Source organism: Paecilomyces variotii (genome assembly GCF_004022145.1).
Source record: "Paecilomyces variotii strain CBS 101075 chromosome Unknown C8Q69scaffold_2, whole genome shotgun sequence".
NCBI lineage: Eukaryota > Fungi > Ascomycota > Eurotiomycetes > Eurotiales > Thermoascaceae > Paecilomyces > Paecilomyces variotii.
This window is the reverse complement of record NW_021167141.1, coordinates 2,252,647-2,270,813: the sequence shown is the minus strand read 5'-3', so window position 1 is coordinate 2,270,813 and position 18,167 is coordinate 2,252,647. Positions and strand designations below refer to the sequence as shown.

The 18,167-nt window shown below is 48.9% G+C and overlaps 6 protein-coding genes and 2 non-coding genes across 8 annotated transcripts; 2 read left to right on the top strand and 6 right to left on the bottom strand.

Annotated features, from left to right (window-relative positions):
* Window positions 1-2,546: 2,546 nt before the first annotated feature.
* On the top strand, window positions 2,547-2,640 carry C8Q69DRAFT_t48. The gene has a single exon. It is a non-coding gene; the product is annotated as a tRNA-Arg (tRNA).
* Window positions 2,641-3,132: 492 nt separating this feature from the next.
* C8Q69DRAFT_t32 lies at window positions 3,133-3,225 on the bottom strand. Its single transcript has one exon. It is a non-coding gene; the product is annotated as a tRNA-Arg (tRNA).
* A 63-nt stretch (window positions 3,226-3,288) lies between these two features.
* On the bottom strand, window positions 3,289-5,463 carry C8Q69DRAFT_157210 (putative aldehyde dehydrogenase Ald3). Its single transcript, XM_028625617.1, has 3 exons — window positions 5,046-5,463; window positions 4,784-4,983; window positions 3,289-4,723 (listed from the first exon to the last, which is right to left on the bottom strand). The coding sequence occupies exons 1-3, from the start codon at window positions 5,288-5,290 to the stop codon at window positions 3,543-3,545; spliced, it is 1,626 nt and encodes a 541-aa protein (XP_028487661.1). The 5' UTR covers window positions 5,291-5,463; the 3' UTR covers window positions 3,289-3,542.
* On the top strand, window positions 5,271-6,570 carry C8Q69DRAFT_157270 (DUF858 domain-containing protein). The gene has a single exon (XM_028625618.1). The coding sequence runs from the start codon at window positions 5,637-5,639 to the stop codon at window positions 6,339-6,341; it is 705 nt and encodes a 234-aa protein (XP_028487660.1). The 5' UTR covers window positions 5,271-5,636; the 3' UTR covers window positions 6,342-6,570.
* On the bottom strand, window positions 6,446-7,951 carry C8Q69DRAFT_157208 (AT DNA binding protein). The gene is made up of 6 exons (XM_028625616.1): window positions 7,500-7,951; window positions 7,352-7,407; window positions 7,107-7,296; window positions 7,033-7,050; window positions 6,868-6,984; window positions 6,446-6,812 (listed from the first exon to the last, which is right to left on the bottom strand). Exons 1-6 carry the CDS (start codon window positions 7,627-7,629, stop codon window positions 6,550-6,552), a joined length of 774 nt encoding a protein of 257 aa, XP_028487659.1. The 5' UTR covers window positions 7,630-7,951; the 3' UTR covers window positions 6,446-6,549.
* A 323-nt stretch (window positions 7,952-8,274) lies between these two features.
* On the bottom strand, window positions 8,275-12,760 carry C8Q69DRAFT_504663 (putative multiple ankyrin repeats single kh domain protein; the record flags this gene model as incomplete). Its single annotated transcript, XM_028632617.1, has 3 exons — window positions 8,275-10,777; window positions 10,841-11,669; window positions 11,770-12,760. The coding sequence occupies 3 exons, from the start codon at window positions 12,758-12,760 to the stop codon at window positions 8,275-8,277; spliced, it is 4,323 nt and encodes a 1,440-aa protein (XP_028487658.1).
* Window positions 12,761-13,450: 690 nt separating this feature from the next.
* Window positions 13,451-15,703, bottom strand: C8Q69DRAFT_457478 (hypothetical protein). The gene has a single exon (XM_028629904.1). It carries the CDS (start codon window positions 15,259-15,261, stop codon window positions 13,771-13,773), a length of 1,491 nt encoding a protein of 496 aa, XP_028487657.1. The 5' UTR covers window positions 15,262-15,703; the 3' UTR covers window positions 13,451-13,770.
* Window positions 15,704-17,129: 1,426 nt separating this feature from the next.
* C8Q69DRAFT_157193 (hypothetical protein) lies at window positions 17,130-17,739 on the bottom strand. Its single transcript, XM_028625615.1, has one exon. The coding sequence runs from the start codon at window positions 17,614-17,616 to the stop codon at window positions 17,281-17,283; it is 336 nt and encodes a 111-aa protein (XP_028487656.1). The 5' UTR covers window positions 17,617-17,739; the 3' UTR covers window positions 17,130-17,280.
* Between the last annotated feature and the right edge of the window lie 428 nt (window positions 17,740-18,167).

Below are 18,167 nucleotides of genomic sequence, written 5' to 3'. Positions count from 1 at the left end.
GCAGTTACACATATGGCTTGCTTTTAGGCTGGGAAATACAATATTAAATATTCATATGGGATTATGCATGATTGATAGAGTTGGTTACTGCTGTTTGGATTACTAAACTCTAGAACTGGGAGCATAACTATAATAAGGGCCAAGGTCCAGTCTTATGTAGACGGAAAGTACCTCAAGCGGGAGGTCTCAAAGTATATCTCCGCCTAGTTTATGTAAAAAAAGCTAGGTATTATAGGATTCAGTTGAAAAGGTGTAGTCCCAGACCTTTCACAATTTCAGGTACATATACATCAGGTGATGAGCTGGAGGGATGAGGAAATCCAATTCAGATATCATAGTTAATTCAACTCTAACTATTCGACAAGTCTTGCTCTTGTATCTTTCGGGCTCGACTAATGTTATTATATCCTAGGATTTTATTGAGCAGCTTCTCTGATATCGTGGGGAGTAACCTGACTCTCAAATAAACAAGCGATACTTATCATCCACATGACTAGAAGTCTGAGCGATAGAAACAAATCCTATGTAGCAAGCATAGCACGGTAATTTTCACCGGGTTTGATTCTCCCAATATTTTTGTGACTATTCAGTGGTTGATGTGTTAGCAAAATCAATATACTAGCCACAGGTCCCGATGCATGACCACATCCCCTCCTAGCTGGCGCTCCTCTTCGTGACTCCATTTCTTGTCATAAACTTCTTGTCTCCGACTGTAGCTGTTGTGGTATCCTGCCTGGTGTATTCTGCTGATTTATCTCAGGATCTCCTCCAGAAGCGTCCTGTAAAACAGCATTAACTTGTAGGGGTGAGAAAGGCAGCAAACGAAGCAGTAGGGTAACTTATCACCACAGATATAATCACAATAACACATTCAGCACAACAAAGAAATATCCCACAGAGAAAAGTCAAGCCCATAGTAATAGTCATCTCTGTTTCTCTTATCCTCTTAATATTATTCACTAAACCAACAGCACCTTGCGCGTCTATCCTATCCTTAAAGGTAGACATATCATTACTATCTGAAGTGAGACTTCTATCCTCCATCCTTAAAACGACAGGAACTGATATCATACGACAGCAGCACCAGCAGCCCCAAACATGGGACCCTTCCCCATTCGAGCCGTGATCGCATTCCACCAAATGAACCCTGATCTTCCCCTACACCAACACGGACTCGTATTCTGGTTAATCCATCACCTCTACCGTGACTTCGATCTCGAGAAGGGATTCTGGAACCTTGATTTATACCCACGCTCGCGAGACAAGGCGTTATCAACCATGAAGGAAAAGATCCTTAAGAAGCTATTTCAAGCCTGTGAGCATTTCTATGCGCCTTTTCCGAATGGACCGTCTAGAGAGAGTGGTACAGAGCTCATTGAAGCTGTCTTGGTTTGGTTCCTCGAGTTTGAGAGATCGGCTCCGGTTATTCTTGTTAAGGATAGACAGCGGAAGGTTCTCTGGTGGCGGATGCGTCATGTTTTTGGTGTTGATATTGGTCTCGGCAAAGATGTGGGTTTGGAGGGAAATGAGGCTGTGCTTGAGTTCGATTGGCCGTTGAGTAACAGCACTACAGGGAGAGAGGAGAAGTCTTGAGGGTGATACTGGAAGAGACGGTGGATCGATCCCAAGATAGATATCGAAATAACAGAAGGAAACGGTGGCTCAGGACCAAGTAGTAAGTCCCACTTGCTCGAACCATGCAGGGAAGTTATGTATACTAATTCCCTTTATCCTTAGCATCCGACACAAACGGCGTACTACATATTTGCTGTCGAGTATCAGCTTTCAGCTTGTTGTTTGATCCTATACCGTCTGCTAGTCTCGACGATCTGTATGCTCTGGACGTTACGTTAAACTTAAGGATCTACGAGCTCCTGACCCTCGAGGAAGAGAACAAGAAAGTATGCAGAAAACCGCGTCCCAATATAATATTATTCTGCCCAATTACTCCCGTACCGGACTTAGACACTTCTTTCTTATGTTCAAAAGCTGCACCTACATAATACAAGCCTTCAGTATATTGAGCCGCATCCAGATACATAGAACATAGTCCCCAGAGATACATTACACTGGTGATCCCGAGAACAATAACTATGAACGTTTCAAAAAGCGTCTTTCTCAGTTGGAAATGCGAAGTTCAGCGTTGGAGGTAACATTTATCTTTGGTCAATAGGGCTTTCCTTCTTAATCGAGCCAATCCTTTGATTTATTATTCTATACTGGAACTGAACTGAACTGAACTCATTGAATAGAATTGCCCGTCCTCCTAAAGCGAATGTCCTTCGTCTTCCTTTAAATACAGCCTCGTCCCTTGCTCCTCACGTGGCCCCCTAGCAAACCAACGCTCGCCCCAGTACACTAGATAAGTTAAGTAGTACAAAGGGTAAGGAATAGTAATTAAATAAGTTTTTAGTTCTCTACCTAACCACAGATTTTAACTCTACTCCGTACTCTATGTAGGCTCAATGTAATTCCGATTCTTTGGCGTCCGTTAACAAGTATGTATCAATAAGTATCACGATATCGCCATTCCAAAAATAGAAACTGGCCGGGTGGCGCAATGGTAGCGCGTTGGTTTTCGGTTCCTTTCGACAGGTAAAGCCTACCAAAGGTTTGCGGGTTCGAGTCCCGTCTCGGTCGAGGATTATTTTTTTTTTTGCTTTTGTTTTTCCCGGGCGATGATGATATTCTTCCCCTTATTATTATTGTTGTTTAGAATATTGTGATTTTCCCGAATCAAGGATATGATACGGTGCTAGATATAACTACGCCAGGCGTGGTTACTGTGGTCTTCATTGCCGAGTGGTTAATTATTAGATCGAACTCACGCGAGCCGGTGCCAGATATAGTTACAGAAGGCTAAACCTTCGTCTGTCTGGTATCTAACTACAGATGCAGCTTACGCTAGCAATGCCGCACCGCAGGCAGAGCTTGAGGATAAGCTCTAGTTAGGTACCTTGGGCTCCGGATTCGAACGTTACCCTCCTATTCCTCGACATCCTCGAGCTTATCGGATCTACACTGAGCCTCACGATGCTATCCCACAACAACAACAACAACAACAACACTATGTAGGTTTCTAAACACTCCAGGGATAAAAAAAAAGGTAAGGGAAAAAAAAGAGATAATTCTCGACCGAGACGGGACTCGAACCCGCAAACCTTTGGTAGGCTTTACCTAGCTAAGGAACCGAAAACCAACGCGCTACCATTGCGCCACCCGGCCAACATCTTATTATTAGTTTTCCCGAGATCATCATAACAGCCAGTAACAAATTGGGTCTACATTCGCGAGGCTATCGTTCAGTGTCCATCATGGAAGATGACCTTAGATCCTATTGTAACGAGAATAATTATGCAGTATATAATCCAAGGAAATATGCTATTCGGTCATACATATTTGGTTGATAAATCGCCCTCAGTATATTAAAAGTCGCAATCTAGCTGCGGCCAATGTCCACAGGATTGCGGTTCGTGCTGATATATAGTATCATGAGTTTTCAGTACATCGTTACATGCAAGATATCCAAAACATCACCACTTTTACAGCTTCGTTCCCATGTTGACGTGAATGGCCTTGACCTGTGTGTATGCCTCCAGGCCAGCCTCTCCGAGCTCACGTCCAATACCGCTCTGCTTAACGCCACCAAAGGGAACTCGGAAGTCACTGTCGTTGCTGCTGTTGATCCAAACCATGCCAGATTCAATCTCTGCAGCCACTCTGTGAGCACGCTCGATGTCCCTCGTGAACAGGGCCGCTCCAAGACCGTAGGTGCTGTCGTTGGCCTTGGCCACTGCTTCTTCCTCGCTTCCAAAGCTGGCAATGACGACGAATGGGCCAAAGATCTCCTCGCGGTAGATGCGCATGTTATCCTTGACGTTGCTAAACACGGTAGGGGCAATGAAGAAACCCTTGCCGTCTCCGACATTCTTGTATGGCTCGCCGCCGGTGACGAGCGTAGCACCCTCAGACTTTCCGCTCTCGATGTATGAGAGCACACGCTCATACTGTGCTTTTGTAACCTGGGGGCCCTGGAAAGTCTCGTCCGAGAAGGGATCGCCGACCTTGCTAGTCGTCAGAACGACCTCCTTGAACAGAGCCACGAACTTATCGTAAATCGAATCATGAACCAGGATACGAGAGGTTGCAGTGCAGATCTGACCCTGGTTAGACATAATTCCGATGTGTGCCCACTTTGCGGCCTGCTCGAGGTCTGCGTCCTCGAAGACAAGCAGAGGAGATTTGCCACCGGTCTCAAGGGTAACGTTCTTGAGGGTTCCAGCGGCCATCTTCATGATCTCACGTCCAGTGGCAGTGGAACCGGTGAAAGCGACCTTGTCAACACTGGGGTGTTGCACAAGGGCGGAACCGGCCTCTCTTCCATGGCCGTTGATGATGTTGACAACACCAGCAGGGAAGCCAGCTTCCTTAATCAGAGTGGCCAGGTAGAGGATGCTCAGGGGAGTCTGCTCGGCCGCCTTCATCACGATTGTATTTCCGCACGAGAGGGCAGGACCCAGTTTCCAAGCAGCCATTCCAAGCGGGTAGTTCCAGGGAATAATCTGGCCGACAACGCCAATGGGCTGGCGAAGGGTGTATGCGAACTTTGCGGGAGTTGTGCTGATGGTCTGGCCATAGATCTTGTCTGTCCAACCGGCATAATACCGCAGGGTGCTAATGACTTCGGGGAGATCCTCGCCCAGAGCGACGGTATATGGCTTTCCTGAACAACAGCGTAAGTAACTATGTCATGGCAGTACCAATACTCAGGAGGGCATCATACCGTTGTCCCAGGTTTCAATGGTGGCCAGCGTCTCCTGGTGCTTCTCAACCAGATCGGCCAGCTTGTTCATCAGATAGCCACGGTCCGTCGGCGACAAGTCTTTCCAGGACGGATCCTTGAGTGCCTTGCGAGCAGCCTGGACGGCAAGGTCGACATCCTCCGCACCAGCAGCATAGACGGACGTGATCTCAGATTCGTCCCTGTCCGTTTATCGTTAGAGCAGATCCCGACTATACTATGAGGTCACACACGGATTACTAACGTAGGATTGATTGACGTGATCTTTGCTCCGGACTTGGACGCCACGAACTCGTTGTTGATGAAGAGACCAATGGGCTGGGTGTACTCGCGCCCATTGGGGGCCTTCAGCTGGACAGACAGACCGGCCATTTCGTGGAATTTACGACGTGGAATCGAAGCTGTAGCTCTGAAGGTAGGGAATGTCTTCAGTGCGGATACTCCAACAGGGCAGACCTGGAGCCGCCAGAACGAGCGCGAGACGGGCATTAAATACTAATGAATTAACTCTGAATCTTGATAAGCAAAATCCCAGATAACTAGTTAGTTAGTTAGTCCGGTTCGGATTACCCAAGTGATGCAAGCAGCAGTTCGGATCTGATCAGTTCCTTTTGGCTCCCCTTCGCGTTTCCCCCACCAGCCAAACTCTCGATTCGAACCCCACTAAGAGAGAGATTCTCCTCCCGCGGTCGGATACACTTACTCTTCCCAGGCAATAGAAAGGACCATTTCATTTCATTTCCTCATCCCCCCCAGCCCTCCAGACGCTCCTCGTTTTCCCACTGGCGCCCATATCTTCCCCAAGGTCCAAGGTCCAAGGTCCCGGAAAGACACCATGGCCGATAACGCAGCTACTACCGCCCCCGATGCCCAAATCGACCACGCCTCGTCCATCCGCTACTGGAGCTCAGTCTCCCCCAATGTCAACGGTATGCTGGGTGGCTTCCCGCAGATCTCCCGCATCGATTTACGCGGATCTGCCAATTTTCTCGCAAAGCTTCGCCGTGTATTACCATCCATCAAACCCGGAAAACTGCCCCTTGGCGTGGACTGCGGTGCGGGCATCGGGCGTGTGACCGACGGGTTTCTAAGCAATGCCTGTGAGGTGGTAGACATCGTCGAACCAGTCGACAGCTTCGCTCGTGTTATACGAGATGGGCAGCTCAAACAGCAGGGCAGGGTGGGCGACATCTACGTTACAGGACTCGAGCAGTGGACGCCGACCAAGACTTACGATCTGATATGGAACCAGTGGTGCGTGGGGCATCTGACGGACGCACAGCTAGTAGCATATCTCTTGAGATGTAAAGACGCCCTGTCCGAATCAGGTCTGATAGTGATCAAGGAGAACGTGTCTACCGACGCAGATGGTGAGGATATCTACGACGAGGTGGACAGTAGCGTGACGCGAACAGATGACAAATTCAAACATCTGTTCAAGGAAGCTGGACTCTTCTTGATAAAGACAGAAGAGCAGTTGGGCTTTCCGAAAAGCCTCGGTCTCTTCCCCGTCATGTTCTATGCTCTGCGTCCGGAGTAAGACAGGGATGGTTGCACGAGTTCCTTCCTATATATTGGACGCCCACTAGAAATGCAGGTTACGGACGAGTATGATGGAAAAGATGGCTTCCAACCACCAACGATTTCGAGTATGGATCGGAGAGATATCCGCATCTGCTCGACCCAGCCTGGATTATTCCCTTTGCCCTATATGCTGGCTCGGATAGGACGACGACTACTTCCTGTCTTCAGCTAGTAGCCTCCTCTTTCTCGACAAGGTCCATGATAAACCTCCACTCCTCAGCAGTTACTGCAGAGACACTGAGGCGCGACTGCTTCAACATCTGAAGATTCTCCAGCGGCCCTCCAGGTTTGCCATGGTCTTTCAGCTCATTGAGACTGACCATTCGGCTGAACTTCCGTCTGAACTCAACATGGACCACATCCCACTTCGGTTTCTCGCGGCTCGACTTCGGATCAAAGTAAGGATGGGCTGGGTCAAACGCCGATTCTATATCGTCCGATTAGCGCTTTCCTCAAGCAGTGCCAACTCGACTTATGCGCACCGTCGACAGAATGCTCCTCGACAATCTCCATCATCCCAACTATACCAGGAGTCTTGCAATTGGAATGGTAAAAGAATGCATAGTCTCCCTTCTTCATATTTCGCATGTTGTTCCGTGCTGTTTCCCTGTAAGCCACAGTCGTGGTAACCTACACGCATAACATACCGACAAAGTTGCGCACCCCTAGCAGCTTAACGTTAGCAGGGAGTCGGCCGTAATATGGTTCCGCTTTAACCTACCATCCCAGGCTTCTGGCTCTTCAGCAGCCTGCAGGTCGTCAATGGAGAATTTCACATCTATTCCTTTCACCAAGCGTGACTCGGGTTCGGCCTTCATAAGCCAATAGGAGCGATTATTATCGCCCTCGTCATCTCGGTCGATATTAGCTTTCTGTTCCGTCTTTTTACCACCCTTTGGCTTCGTCGATGACTGGAACTTATCGTCAGATGCTATACTCTGCTGAAGGGAACAGGTCTAACTGTACCTCAGACTTCTCCCCAGAAAGATCTTTTCCACTTTTAGCGGCAGTAGCTTTCGTTTCTAATTCGACATTACAATCAGCATTGGGGACGAACCTCGCAAAATATACCCGGAATAAACCAAATCTTGCCGTCCCGGAGGAAATCTCAAACCTTTCTCAACTGAACTGACCCCTTTCGGCGACTCTGCTCTCGCAGCACCTCGAAGAGATCTCCGTGTCCTTTTGGGAATCTCATCTACAACCGCCGCCGTAGCTTCAGACTTGCGCTTCCTGGGAGGCATTTGAGCCACCGTATGTAAACAACCGCGACTCTCCAGATGCCAGGGTAAAATGACCGATTACTGGGCCCTGCCGATACAAGAACTTATCTTAAAAAGGGCAAGATGGATCGTAATACGTGATTCGCTAGGTTAAGTTCCTGGTGGTTCCTGAAGTTGATCGCGCCCTCGATTCCGTTATGCAGGCAAGTACTTGCATGGCGCGTCCAAGTTGAACCGGTCCGTGTGATCACGTGCTCGTGATTGTCTGGACTGTGTTCGCCAAAGGAGCGATAGTGGTGACCGCTCTAGGTCTCTTTCTAGATAGAGAGTATTTAGTTGAAGTGGGAGCGGCAGAAGCAGTAGTAGGAATATTGTTATTGACTTGGCGTGACTATTGTGGCGCCTTCTGTACAGGGTGTTATCTGAAACGTCTTTAGATAGATGTATATATATAGAGCCAGTTTGTCCCAACGAAGGTTTTCGTATCAATTATCCAATAGACCAAACTTCCAATTGAGGAGAGAGATGTTGCGATAACTAGTCTGGATGTTCAGAGATGTTGTACCGAAGTAGGTAGTACGAGGCTTTCAACATGCTAGATCCTGTGGGTGTCAAATGCCGTCGCCTTTGGCGATTTATCATGTCTCTTCAAGACATCCTCCCAGATTACGTGATGACTTCCTTTTCCCCATGTACCATGATGGCGCCACTGTCACGGAGAAGCTGAACAAGTCCCTCGCTCTGAGGAGCATGAGTCGCAGCTTTAAGAGCACATCCGTGTCTGCCACCCTGGGCATTGACATCAGCGCCATGCTCAATCAACATTCGAGCAATGGCATCAGTGCGTCCTCGAGTGCAGGCGGCGATAAGAGCGGTGCCGTAAACACTGTCGGGTGCATTGACATCAGCTCCATTGGAAATCAAGATCTGTGTTATCTCTTGGAAGCCTTTGATGCAGGCTATACTGAGAGGCCTTCCTTGCCTGCCACCCTGGATGGTTACATCGGCACCGCGGCTGATGAGGAGTTCGACGAGGTTTCTGTTTCCCTTACTGCAGGCGACCTGGAGTGCAGTCTCATGTCGATGATTATGGGCATCGACGTCGATTCCATGGTCAATAAGAATATGGGCTATGTCTCCATGGCCACCCGATGTTGCCTTATGAAGAGCATTATGGATGATATAGTAGGGGCTTGTGCCTTCGGGGTCGAGATCATTCTCGGCTTTGACATTTGCTCCACTGTTAATTAACAACCGAACTATATCCGTATGTCCGTTGGAACTTGCTGACTGGAGCGCAGTGCCACTGTCAGAATTTCTTGCATTGGGGTCGGCGCCGTGGGACAGTAGCATTCGGACAACTTCTTGCTGGCCTCCTGCAGAAGCGGATCGGAGTGCGCTGCTGCCATGCACTCCATCTACTCTAGCGCCATGATCAATCAAAAGATGGATAATTCCAATGTGTCCGCTCCCAGCAGCAGCCTGAATGGGTGTACCGGTAATAATATCCCCTCCAACGCTGACGCGGGCTCCATGAAGAAGCAACGTCCGTACAATCTTCTCATGTCCGCCTGAAGCAGCCGCTGTGAGCGCAGTTTCACCGTGATGACTTATGTTCACATCGGCTCCATGTTCGAGTAACAACTGCACGAGTTCTTCATGTCCTGCTTCAGAGGCATGTAAAAGAGCGGTCCGCCCGGAGTCGTCTGGGATATTGACATTAGCACCGTGGCGGAGCAATACTCGAACAATATCTTCATGCCCACCCATTGCAGCCGCCGAAATTGCAGTGCCAATGCTTCCAGGTACATTTATATCAGCTCCGTTCTGCAGCAACTGATGTACAACGCTCTTATGGCCATTCAGAGAAGCAGCAGCGATTGCAGTACCATAGGGACCGGGGAGATTCACATCAGCGCCGTGGTCAATCAGAATCTGGACCATCTGTTGGTGGCCATTTTCTGAGGCATTGACCAGACCAGCGCCTGAATTCCCATCATATCCGTTCACGCCAGCTCCAAGACGAAGCAATGTGCGGACTACTTCTTGGTGATCGTCTTGCGCAGGAGCCTCAATTGCACTGTTCCTGAGTTCATTGTGCAGCTTGATATCTGCTCCACAATCAACTAAAAGTTGAACAATCTTGGCATGACCTTGTTCCGCTGCAAGCTCTAGCGGATATGAACGGTAGCCATATGATTTTCGATTAGGGTCAGCTCCGTGCTTAAGCAGGATTCTCACAATGCTCTCGTAACCCCGATAACAAGCAGCACCGAGTGGGGTAGAAAATCCTGTTTCAGTGCTGTTTCCATCGACATTAGCTCCTTTTCGTAACAGTGCTTGTACAGTCCGGATGAGCCCAGCGTTCGACGCACAGTACAATGGGCCTGGATTGTGGAAATAGTGTATATGCTCATCTTCTATATAGAAAAGGCACCATTTGTTGAAGGCCTCTGTATCCTCGCAGAAAAATTGCAAAATCCGGTCCAGCAAAAGATCTTCTACAGATCTTGCATAAGACAGCCAATTTGATGCAGCGTATGTTGCGAGAGGAAATGAGAAGTCAAGTTCATGAAATAATGGACCAGGTATATGTGGCCGGGCGCCTAAGTATGAGCGAGTAAAACATGTTATATCCTTCTTCGGGACATCACGGCCAATGTGTACCGTGTATGTCAATAGAACCTGCGCGATCGCCATTCTCGCCTCGACACTTCGTAGACCTGGCAGACACGTCTCCTCGACACGATTCGATAACAGATACTCTTTGACTGAGAAATGGGCAAGATGAACCTCCATTCGTGTGAGCCTTTGGGGGCCGCCCGTAACAATTCTCATCTCACGTTTCGGCACTACTTGCAATAGACTCGAACAAATTGTCAAGATTTCTTCGGGAACCGGTAGCCGCATGTCAGGATCAAAATGGCCATCACCAGAGAGGTCGACAACCATGGCGTCGACTAATTGCTCCACTGTCAAGGGCTCGTCTGCATAAACCAGGAACTGTAGAATCCGTATAGCATCTGCACGATGTATTTTTTTGATTCCTCGGAGAATCCGAGCATATGTCTCGTCCAGTGTCTCGGGCATGGATGCGAGAGAGTCCTTCAGATCTCTAGGACTGATACAGTCTTTCAGAACGTCAAGTTGACACGCTGCCCATCGAAACCTGGAGCAAAGGATGTATTAGAAACAATCTGAACACAGATAATATGCTGGAGGCCGTCCATACATTCCATTGGCCTTTTTCATAATCTCGACTTCAATACTTTCTAGCATCGACGGCCTCGATCGCCACCGGCGGAACTCGTTATCTCCATAGATGATTCCGCGAGTGTAGGAGCGGATGTCCTCGTCGACCGGGCCCTGCTGTATGCATATCCAGTCATCCTCTGAGATGCAGCTCTTGAGACCTGACGTGATGTCTTCTTCCTGGCGGCTGGTGAAGATGAAACTAGTTGTTGTATTTGAAAGAGCAATGAGTCTTCGCGTCCACTCAATAAGTTCGCCTCTTTCATTGCATTCATCCAGAGCATCGATTACAACTTTTATTTTGGTGCCGCATTTCAGCATGTTTACCAGGGTGTCGAATAGAGCCTTTTTGGGGGGCTGGAGGTAGCCATCGTTGCACTTGGAAAACAATCCTTCGAGCTCTGCGCGAGAGGTATCAGATGCGGTATATAATTGCATGATCAGAGAGCGAGTCATTTTATCAACGGTCTGCTTGTTAATGTCTCGGAAGTCGAAAAAGAATTCAAGAACGACCTCTGAAGATCGATCTGCCTCCGCGTGGAGGTGTTCGATAACTGTTGAACTGAGGATGGTTTTGCCACAACCTGGTTTTCCAAAGATACAAAGGGCCCTCTTACTGCCAAATTTCCACTCCTGGAAAGATTTGCAGTTGAGAAGCCACGATCCAGTTCCTTGGAATCGCTTACTGATGGCATTGTTCAGGTTGGTCGAGACATCTGGAGCTGACATCCATCTGTTGATATCCTCCCATAAACGTCCTTCTTCTAAACGTTCAACGGATGTATTCACTTTGGATATGCTATCGTTTACTATGAAGCTGGGTTAGCGTGATTCATGAATGAACTTTGTGATGTGGAAGGAATAGACGCGGTGCATAGCATTTCCTCGAGGAAAGAAGGAACGACGTACCTTGTTCCGGAGCCTCAGTCCATGAAGGCAAAACATGAATTTTCCTTGGTTTTAAAACCAAGAGCAGCTCCCTCGCATAAGCCGACGCCGCTAAAGCAGCATAATTGTGCCACTCGTCGTTTTTATGCGAGTCGCAATAGTTGCTGATACCACGGATCACAAGGCACGGGAAGTTATTCATCACCCCGGCTGCTTCCATCTCAAAACAGAGTATGTTTAGATCGGGATCTTTTGCATATTTATCCCTTATCCTGGGATCCTTTACTACTGAGTTTCCGGAAGCAATGATCCCATAGTGGATGGACACTTCTCGGCTATTTGATGAACGGTCAACGCGCTGTACGAGTTGATCGTCTGCACAGCACTCGCACGTCTTTCCACCTTGGTGCAGGTAATCAGAATTATAGAGCATGTCATGTTGCGGTCGTCGATATTTTGGCATATCATCCATGCGTCTGATATGTTGGGCGATTTGATCCGTTCTGCGAGGATCATTGTGGCGTCTGCGAATCTCAGGTATTGCGCCCAGGAGCACAGCTGGAGGGGAATTAAGAACTCCAGTCCTCTGGAATAAGTTGTTTGGTAACTGTTTTCCCAGATCATACTGTACAACTCCATTCAGCGTTCCTTGCGGTTGGCTCACCACTACATCGCCCAGGCGGATGTCTCTTTCAGGCGTGGGTGCACCACCGCCGACTCCAACCATCAAGACAAACTGCAGATTGGGGAATGAGCGAGCCATGTCTTTCGCGACAGCGGCTGCCGAACTGGTACCGTATATACCAGCTGGCAAACAAGCTATGGTCACATAATGGCCAGCGATGCGACCGAATACATACGTGTTGTTGTCGTTGGCCTCGTTGATGCTGGGGCCATCAAGTTTCTCGTCTAACATCCGACAGGCACATTCATAACCTGCTTGCAGGGCACATATCCACCCAACTGTATACCGCGCCGCGGAGAGGCTCGTATCCTGGTCATGACTATGCATCGTGATTTAGAAGTTGACAATGTCAACAAAGTTCTGCACGTAGTGGGAGTGAGCATGGTTAAAAACTCCATCAACAGGGCTGTGCATTGCAGAGCCTCTCTCAGCCTCGTAGGCACGCAGCCAACTAGTAATAGCTGAGAGCATTTCATGGTGGCTGAATCTGCGAACAGGCGGGGTTCCAATGTATACAGCGTAACCGTGTATAGTTAAGATCTCTCGATCGTGCGGGTCAGATATTAGAACCGGGGTATGATAGTTATCGAAGCGTCATTGGATGGCTCTTTGTTTATTTATAAACCCAGGACTGTACGAAGACCGAGCGTTCATGTCAAGCATGAGATAATGGCCTATCTCTGAGCTGGTTAATGCGATATTCAGTGTGATACCTCTGGAGTACATTGGTTATCTTACTGAGTCGCAGGGGTTAACAAACTCCCCTGTTAAATCATCCACGACTCTGTCCCCAGCGTTCAATAACTGATTTATCATCTGAGCACCTGACGGGTCGTAGGCAGCGTCTTTCTTGATGACTGAACGAAAGTTTGGGGGCCAGAATGAGGGGAGCCGATGCTAAGGCAGGAACGAAGCCGGCGGGAGGCGATGGAGCAGCTGGAAGATACACTTTTGTCCGCTCAAAAGTGGGGAGTCACCTAAGTTCAGTGTTATTAGCCAGTCACCGATAACTAACTATGTAGTCAGTTATCTGGATTTATTACGGAACAAGCGCTCTTTTGTTGTAGATTATATTACTACTGTACATCTGATAGCTAGTGAAAGCCTTGCCATTTGAGCTCTTCCAGAGAGCAGCATGCGCCGAAAGAGAAACTGTATGCTAAGAAATGCTCAAACGATCGCGCCTTAACCGATGCTTCTCATGAAGATCCCAGTCCACGATGCTATGTACCCATCCCAACGCCCTGCTGTAGAAGCTTCAAAATAAGGAGAAAAAAATTAGAAAGTCACCAGACATTATGTAGGATATCATGACCCCCTGTTCGACCAAAATCATCTCATTCATAGACACCCACGGAGACGCCGATCCATCGTTGCGGGACGACATTCTCACCCGTTCCGTAGAGATTAGGCGAGAGCTGGCTCGTACTCACTTTCCGCGGAGGAAGCCAAATACGCGCTCTGGTTGGAATGTCGTCACGGAGCTTGCCGCTGCGTCGCATGTTCATCTCCAGCACGACGATGCGCAGGAAGTCGCTGTTTTCGCGAGGCTCGCGCTGCCGCGCCATTGGAGGGATCTCCGGGTCGAAAGGTGCATCGCCATCATCAGCAGTAACCACGCTAAATCCACCTTCCCCTTTACCACCAGAACGCTGGTAAGTCTGCATCTGGATCGAAACAGGACACTTGTGGGACGCGCCGGGGAGGTCGTGGGGTTCATGATATACATGCATTTCCGCCGGAGAACCATTGATAGGATTCAGATAGCGCCTCAATTCTGCAGAAGGTGGCTCATCCATGAGACGTGGACGCCGATCGTCCGTTAGCTCTGGAGCGATCGTGAATAATGACCGCGTGAGGAAGTCCTCTGATTGAACTGACGGAGTAGCAAAGTTGGACACCGTCTGAGCTGCAGACTTGATGGCCCGAAGTGATGCGGTCAGATTGGACTTGAAGGTCGAGCTCAGTCGTGGGAACGTCCGTTTAGGCACGGCAGGACTGGGAGATGTAGGAGTAAGCACGTCAGCCTCCACCAGCACCTGATCCAGAGGATCGATGGTTTCAACGTCCAGAAGAGGATGATCGGACGCACATTCCTCCACGGGAGAAAGCTGCTTGAGTCGCTTTTCCAGCGGATTCTTCTGGCTGATCGCAGGTGGCGTCACGGGAAGCACTGAGGGACTGTAGGAATCGAGATCATGGTCTAGTGAAGGCGTCGAGTCAGAAGACAACGAGCGGGCCGATAATGGCGTCCCAGGCTCATAGTCATTGCCAAACATAAACTTCTCGTTATCCGAATCTGGAGGACTGAGCAAGACATCCAACGTAGTGGACGCAGAACCATCAATGATAGTCTTGCCCTCATCTCGAGGCTCAAGACCTTCCATTAGCAGTCTGCTAAAGTCCTCCACATGGTTTCCTGGCGGTAGCTTCCGAGAACTGCGGAGGGACCAGCTCCTCCGCGGGAGAGGAATCGCAGTGACTTCTAAGAGCGTGGCAACCGATGCCGGAACCTTCGCGTCACTGTTCGTAGACGGTGACCGAACACGAGTACCGTAGCCATTCCGGGTGTTTCGAGATCTATTGTTGGGCGTAACTGGCGTTCTCCTCGGAGCTCGCTTTGGTGGGATCACCACCGGGCTCGTATGTGTGACGGACGGGAGATCGGGACTGATCGCAGTAGGAAATTGGAGACGAGGGTCATTTTCACGCAACTGGGAGCTGCTCCTTCGAGGTGTTGAGGGAGCGGGACTGTACTCCTTTGCATCTTGTTTCGCGCTCTTCTGGGACGAGGCAGAGCTGAAGAGGAAAGACCGTGGGACCATCATGGTTTCGAGATGGAATATAGAAAGCGGCGTTTCTCGCCTGGCAAGGCACCCCGATTGACAGTCTGAGTTAAAAGCATGGAGGAATGGACTGCTATGAAGGTGAAGGGGCCCGAGGTGAGAGCCAGATGAAGAGGTATGTGTCACCGCTGCTGCGTTGGCAGGCGGTCGGTGTCGTCTCTCAGAGCGGACGTATCACGTAGGGCACACGACCTGAGTAAGGCACTCCGGATGTCCGTTGTTCGATTATGCGAGTGGTTGGGGGATTCGCCAGTGACGAGGGAACAGCAGATGATGCTTAGCAATAAGTGGAAGCAGACAGCGTAACTAAGAGGGGGACAGCGTGTCATGGGATGGGGGAGGGAGGGAATGGAGACCGATTTGAAGGCCGAGATAAGGCTGGCTGCATCAGTGACAACGGGGGATGTACAGTATGATCTCTGCCTTGGGCAGTGTGTCACGCATGTACTGTACCTTACGAGTACGAGACTGCACTGTTATTTGTACCGACTCTGTAGGAAACGTATTCCACGCTTCCCACCCATGGCTAGGGATGGGGGTCACGGGCAATAGCGGGCCGGCTATTGGCCTATCTTTGCTTACATGATGAGTAGAGTACTGTACTGGGATGGTACGGCAAAACCGGCGCGGTATCAAAACAGCGGCGATACCGATTTCCGGGTCATGACGCGGGTGGCCTGTCGGAGGCGTCCGGGCAGAGTTTCCCGTGGCGTCGGGAGATGGTCAATCATGGGGATTTTTCTCTATCTTGGGGAAACCAATAGTACTGGTAGATACAGCAGAGCTAAACTAAACTAACTACGGCGTAGTTATCTTCTCTCCCACGCCTTCTTCTATCGGTGGAGCATCAAATCACTTAGGACTACTTCGCCCGGACATACCCAACCTGGCGATTTCTCTTACCAATCCGTCTCCATCTCGGTTCCTTCAACGCCGGAGCACGGGACAAAGATTTTCACGATCTCACCGTTTAGTCCCCGAGATCTGGGCCGTTGATGGACCCCTGTTTCGTTTCTTTTCATAGCTGTGCTAAAATTATTTTATTACTGTATTGACGTTCAATTTTCTTTGTGCGGGCACACGACCCTTGCCCTGCATAGTCAACTATGTATTCTGGAAGATCATGGGTGCAATCAATAGAGTAGAGTAACGTAATACACCTTACAACGCAGGGTTTATCTTTCAGACAGTCGATACTCATAGTAATCCATACTAAAACACGTCGATCCAATGCTACGTAAGATAGCCTGAGTCTGGTGCCTGAACGGGCGACTGAAAGGCCGACAACAATGAGGGCCCTGCAGGTACCAACCCGCATTGCAGGTGCCGTGAGCGGTCAGTTTGATGATTTGATCATCCAAGACTGGCCGATTTCGATGCCCGAAAAAAAAAAGGGAACTCGGTTAATTATAACGGAGTAGTAGACCCAGCCTCGATTATTGCACTTTGTCTCACCGTAGAAGAAGAGAAGATTTTTTGACCAATCCATCTGAAACGGGAACCCGCCCAACACTGAAGATAGTTGGGGTATTATTCACAGGTCTCGAATTTTGATATGATCTACTACTTTACAGGGCCAATTTTCTCTTCTTCTTCTTCTTCTTTCTTTCTTTCTTTTTTTTTGGAGAGGGGGAGGTGATTAAAAGCGGTCTACATTATCTGATTCTTACGATAAGACAACACACGTGTCTATTCCACAATTATGGACCCAATGAGCCGCGCTTAATTCGGAATTGAGAAATCAGCCATAATAAAATACATACACAAAAAGAATCACGTGGAACTTTTCTAGCGCGTTGATCTAGACGGAGATCGCCCGCCATGCCCCTCCGGGTGTAACCGACGTTCCGCGCTTAGGAGAAAGACTCAAAGAAGTTGAAAGAGCAAATATTTTACAATTATGATTTACCAGGGCCACTTTCTGCACTGTGCGCCCTCCGTGCTAGAAGAGTAGCTTACCACTCGACGCGGAAGCGATTGGTTGCAGAATCGAATCCAGTATTATTGAATAAAACCGTTGAGGATCTGTGCCGGTTTTTTATGCTGTGAAATCTCACTGGTAAAACACACGATCCTTCCGGCGCTCGTGTCTAGTGCCTGGTAAACAAACGCGGAGTCGACGCCATCGGTGATGTTACGGATGTACGCTGCGAGCTTAGACAGCAGTGCGTCTTCAACAACTTCCTTCACGGTCAGTCTCTCAGCTCGGGATTCGGGAGCCGGCAAGCAATAGTTACGGCTTTTGCCTATGTAGCGCTCGGGAAGCTGTGAGATTCCTCGATTCCGTATGTTGATGGCCTCAAAGAACACATCAGGGCTCTGTACATCAACTTGCATTCAGTGTTTGCTCAGGAGACGCTACAAAAGCGGGATAAACGCGTCATATGTCGAGAATGGAGACTCTGCCTTAGATGTATCGAGACCAAAGTGTAGAAATATGGGCATCGCAGCGCAGTCATTAGTAGATGGACAGACCCGTTCTCGGGAAGGTTGTTACGGTTGCATGGACTTGGTTGATACACCTTCTTGCAACCCACTCTGGCAAGAATGAAATGACTTCTCTGTGCCATAGTAAAACCCAAACATGATTCAACTTGAGAGTTTTCAAATTATCAGAGGTCTTGTTATATCGCTGCCCAGACTTTGCCATGGAATTATCAAATTGACGTTGATATCGCATTTCTTGGCATGTCCAATGAGTCTCTGCAGAAGCTGCAGGGGTATGGCGATAGATAAGAGAATTCCTGCATACTCGTTCGTCAGTGCGTCTTCTGTAAAAGCAAGGATATAGTTAGTCTCTCGTCCAACTTCAACACCGGCCTGATAAGAGAATATTACAAACTAGTAACTATACTTCGTGTGATTATTGAGAAATGGGTGACTGGGAA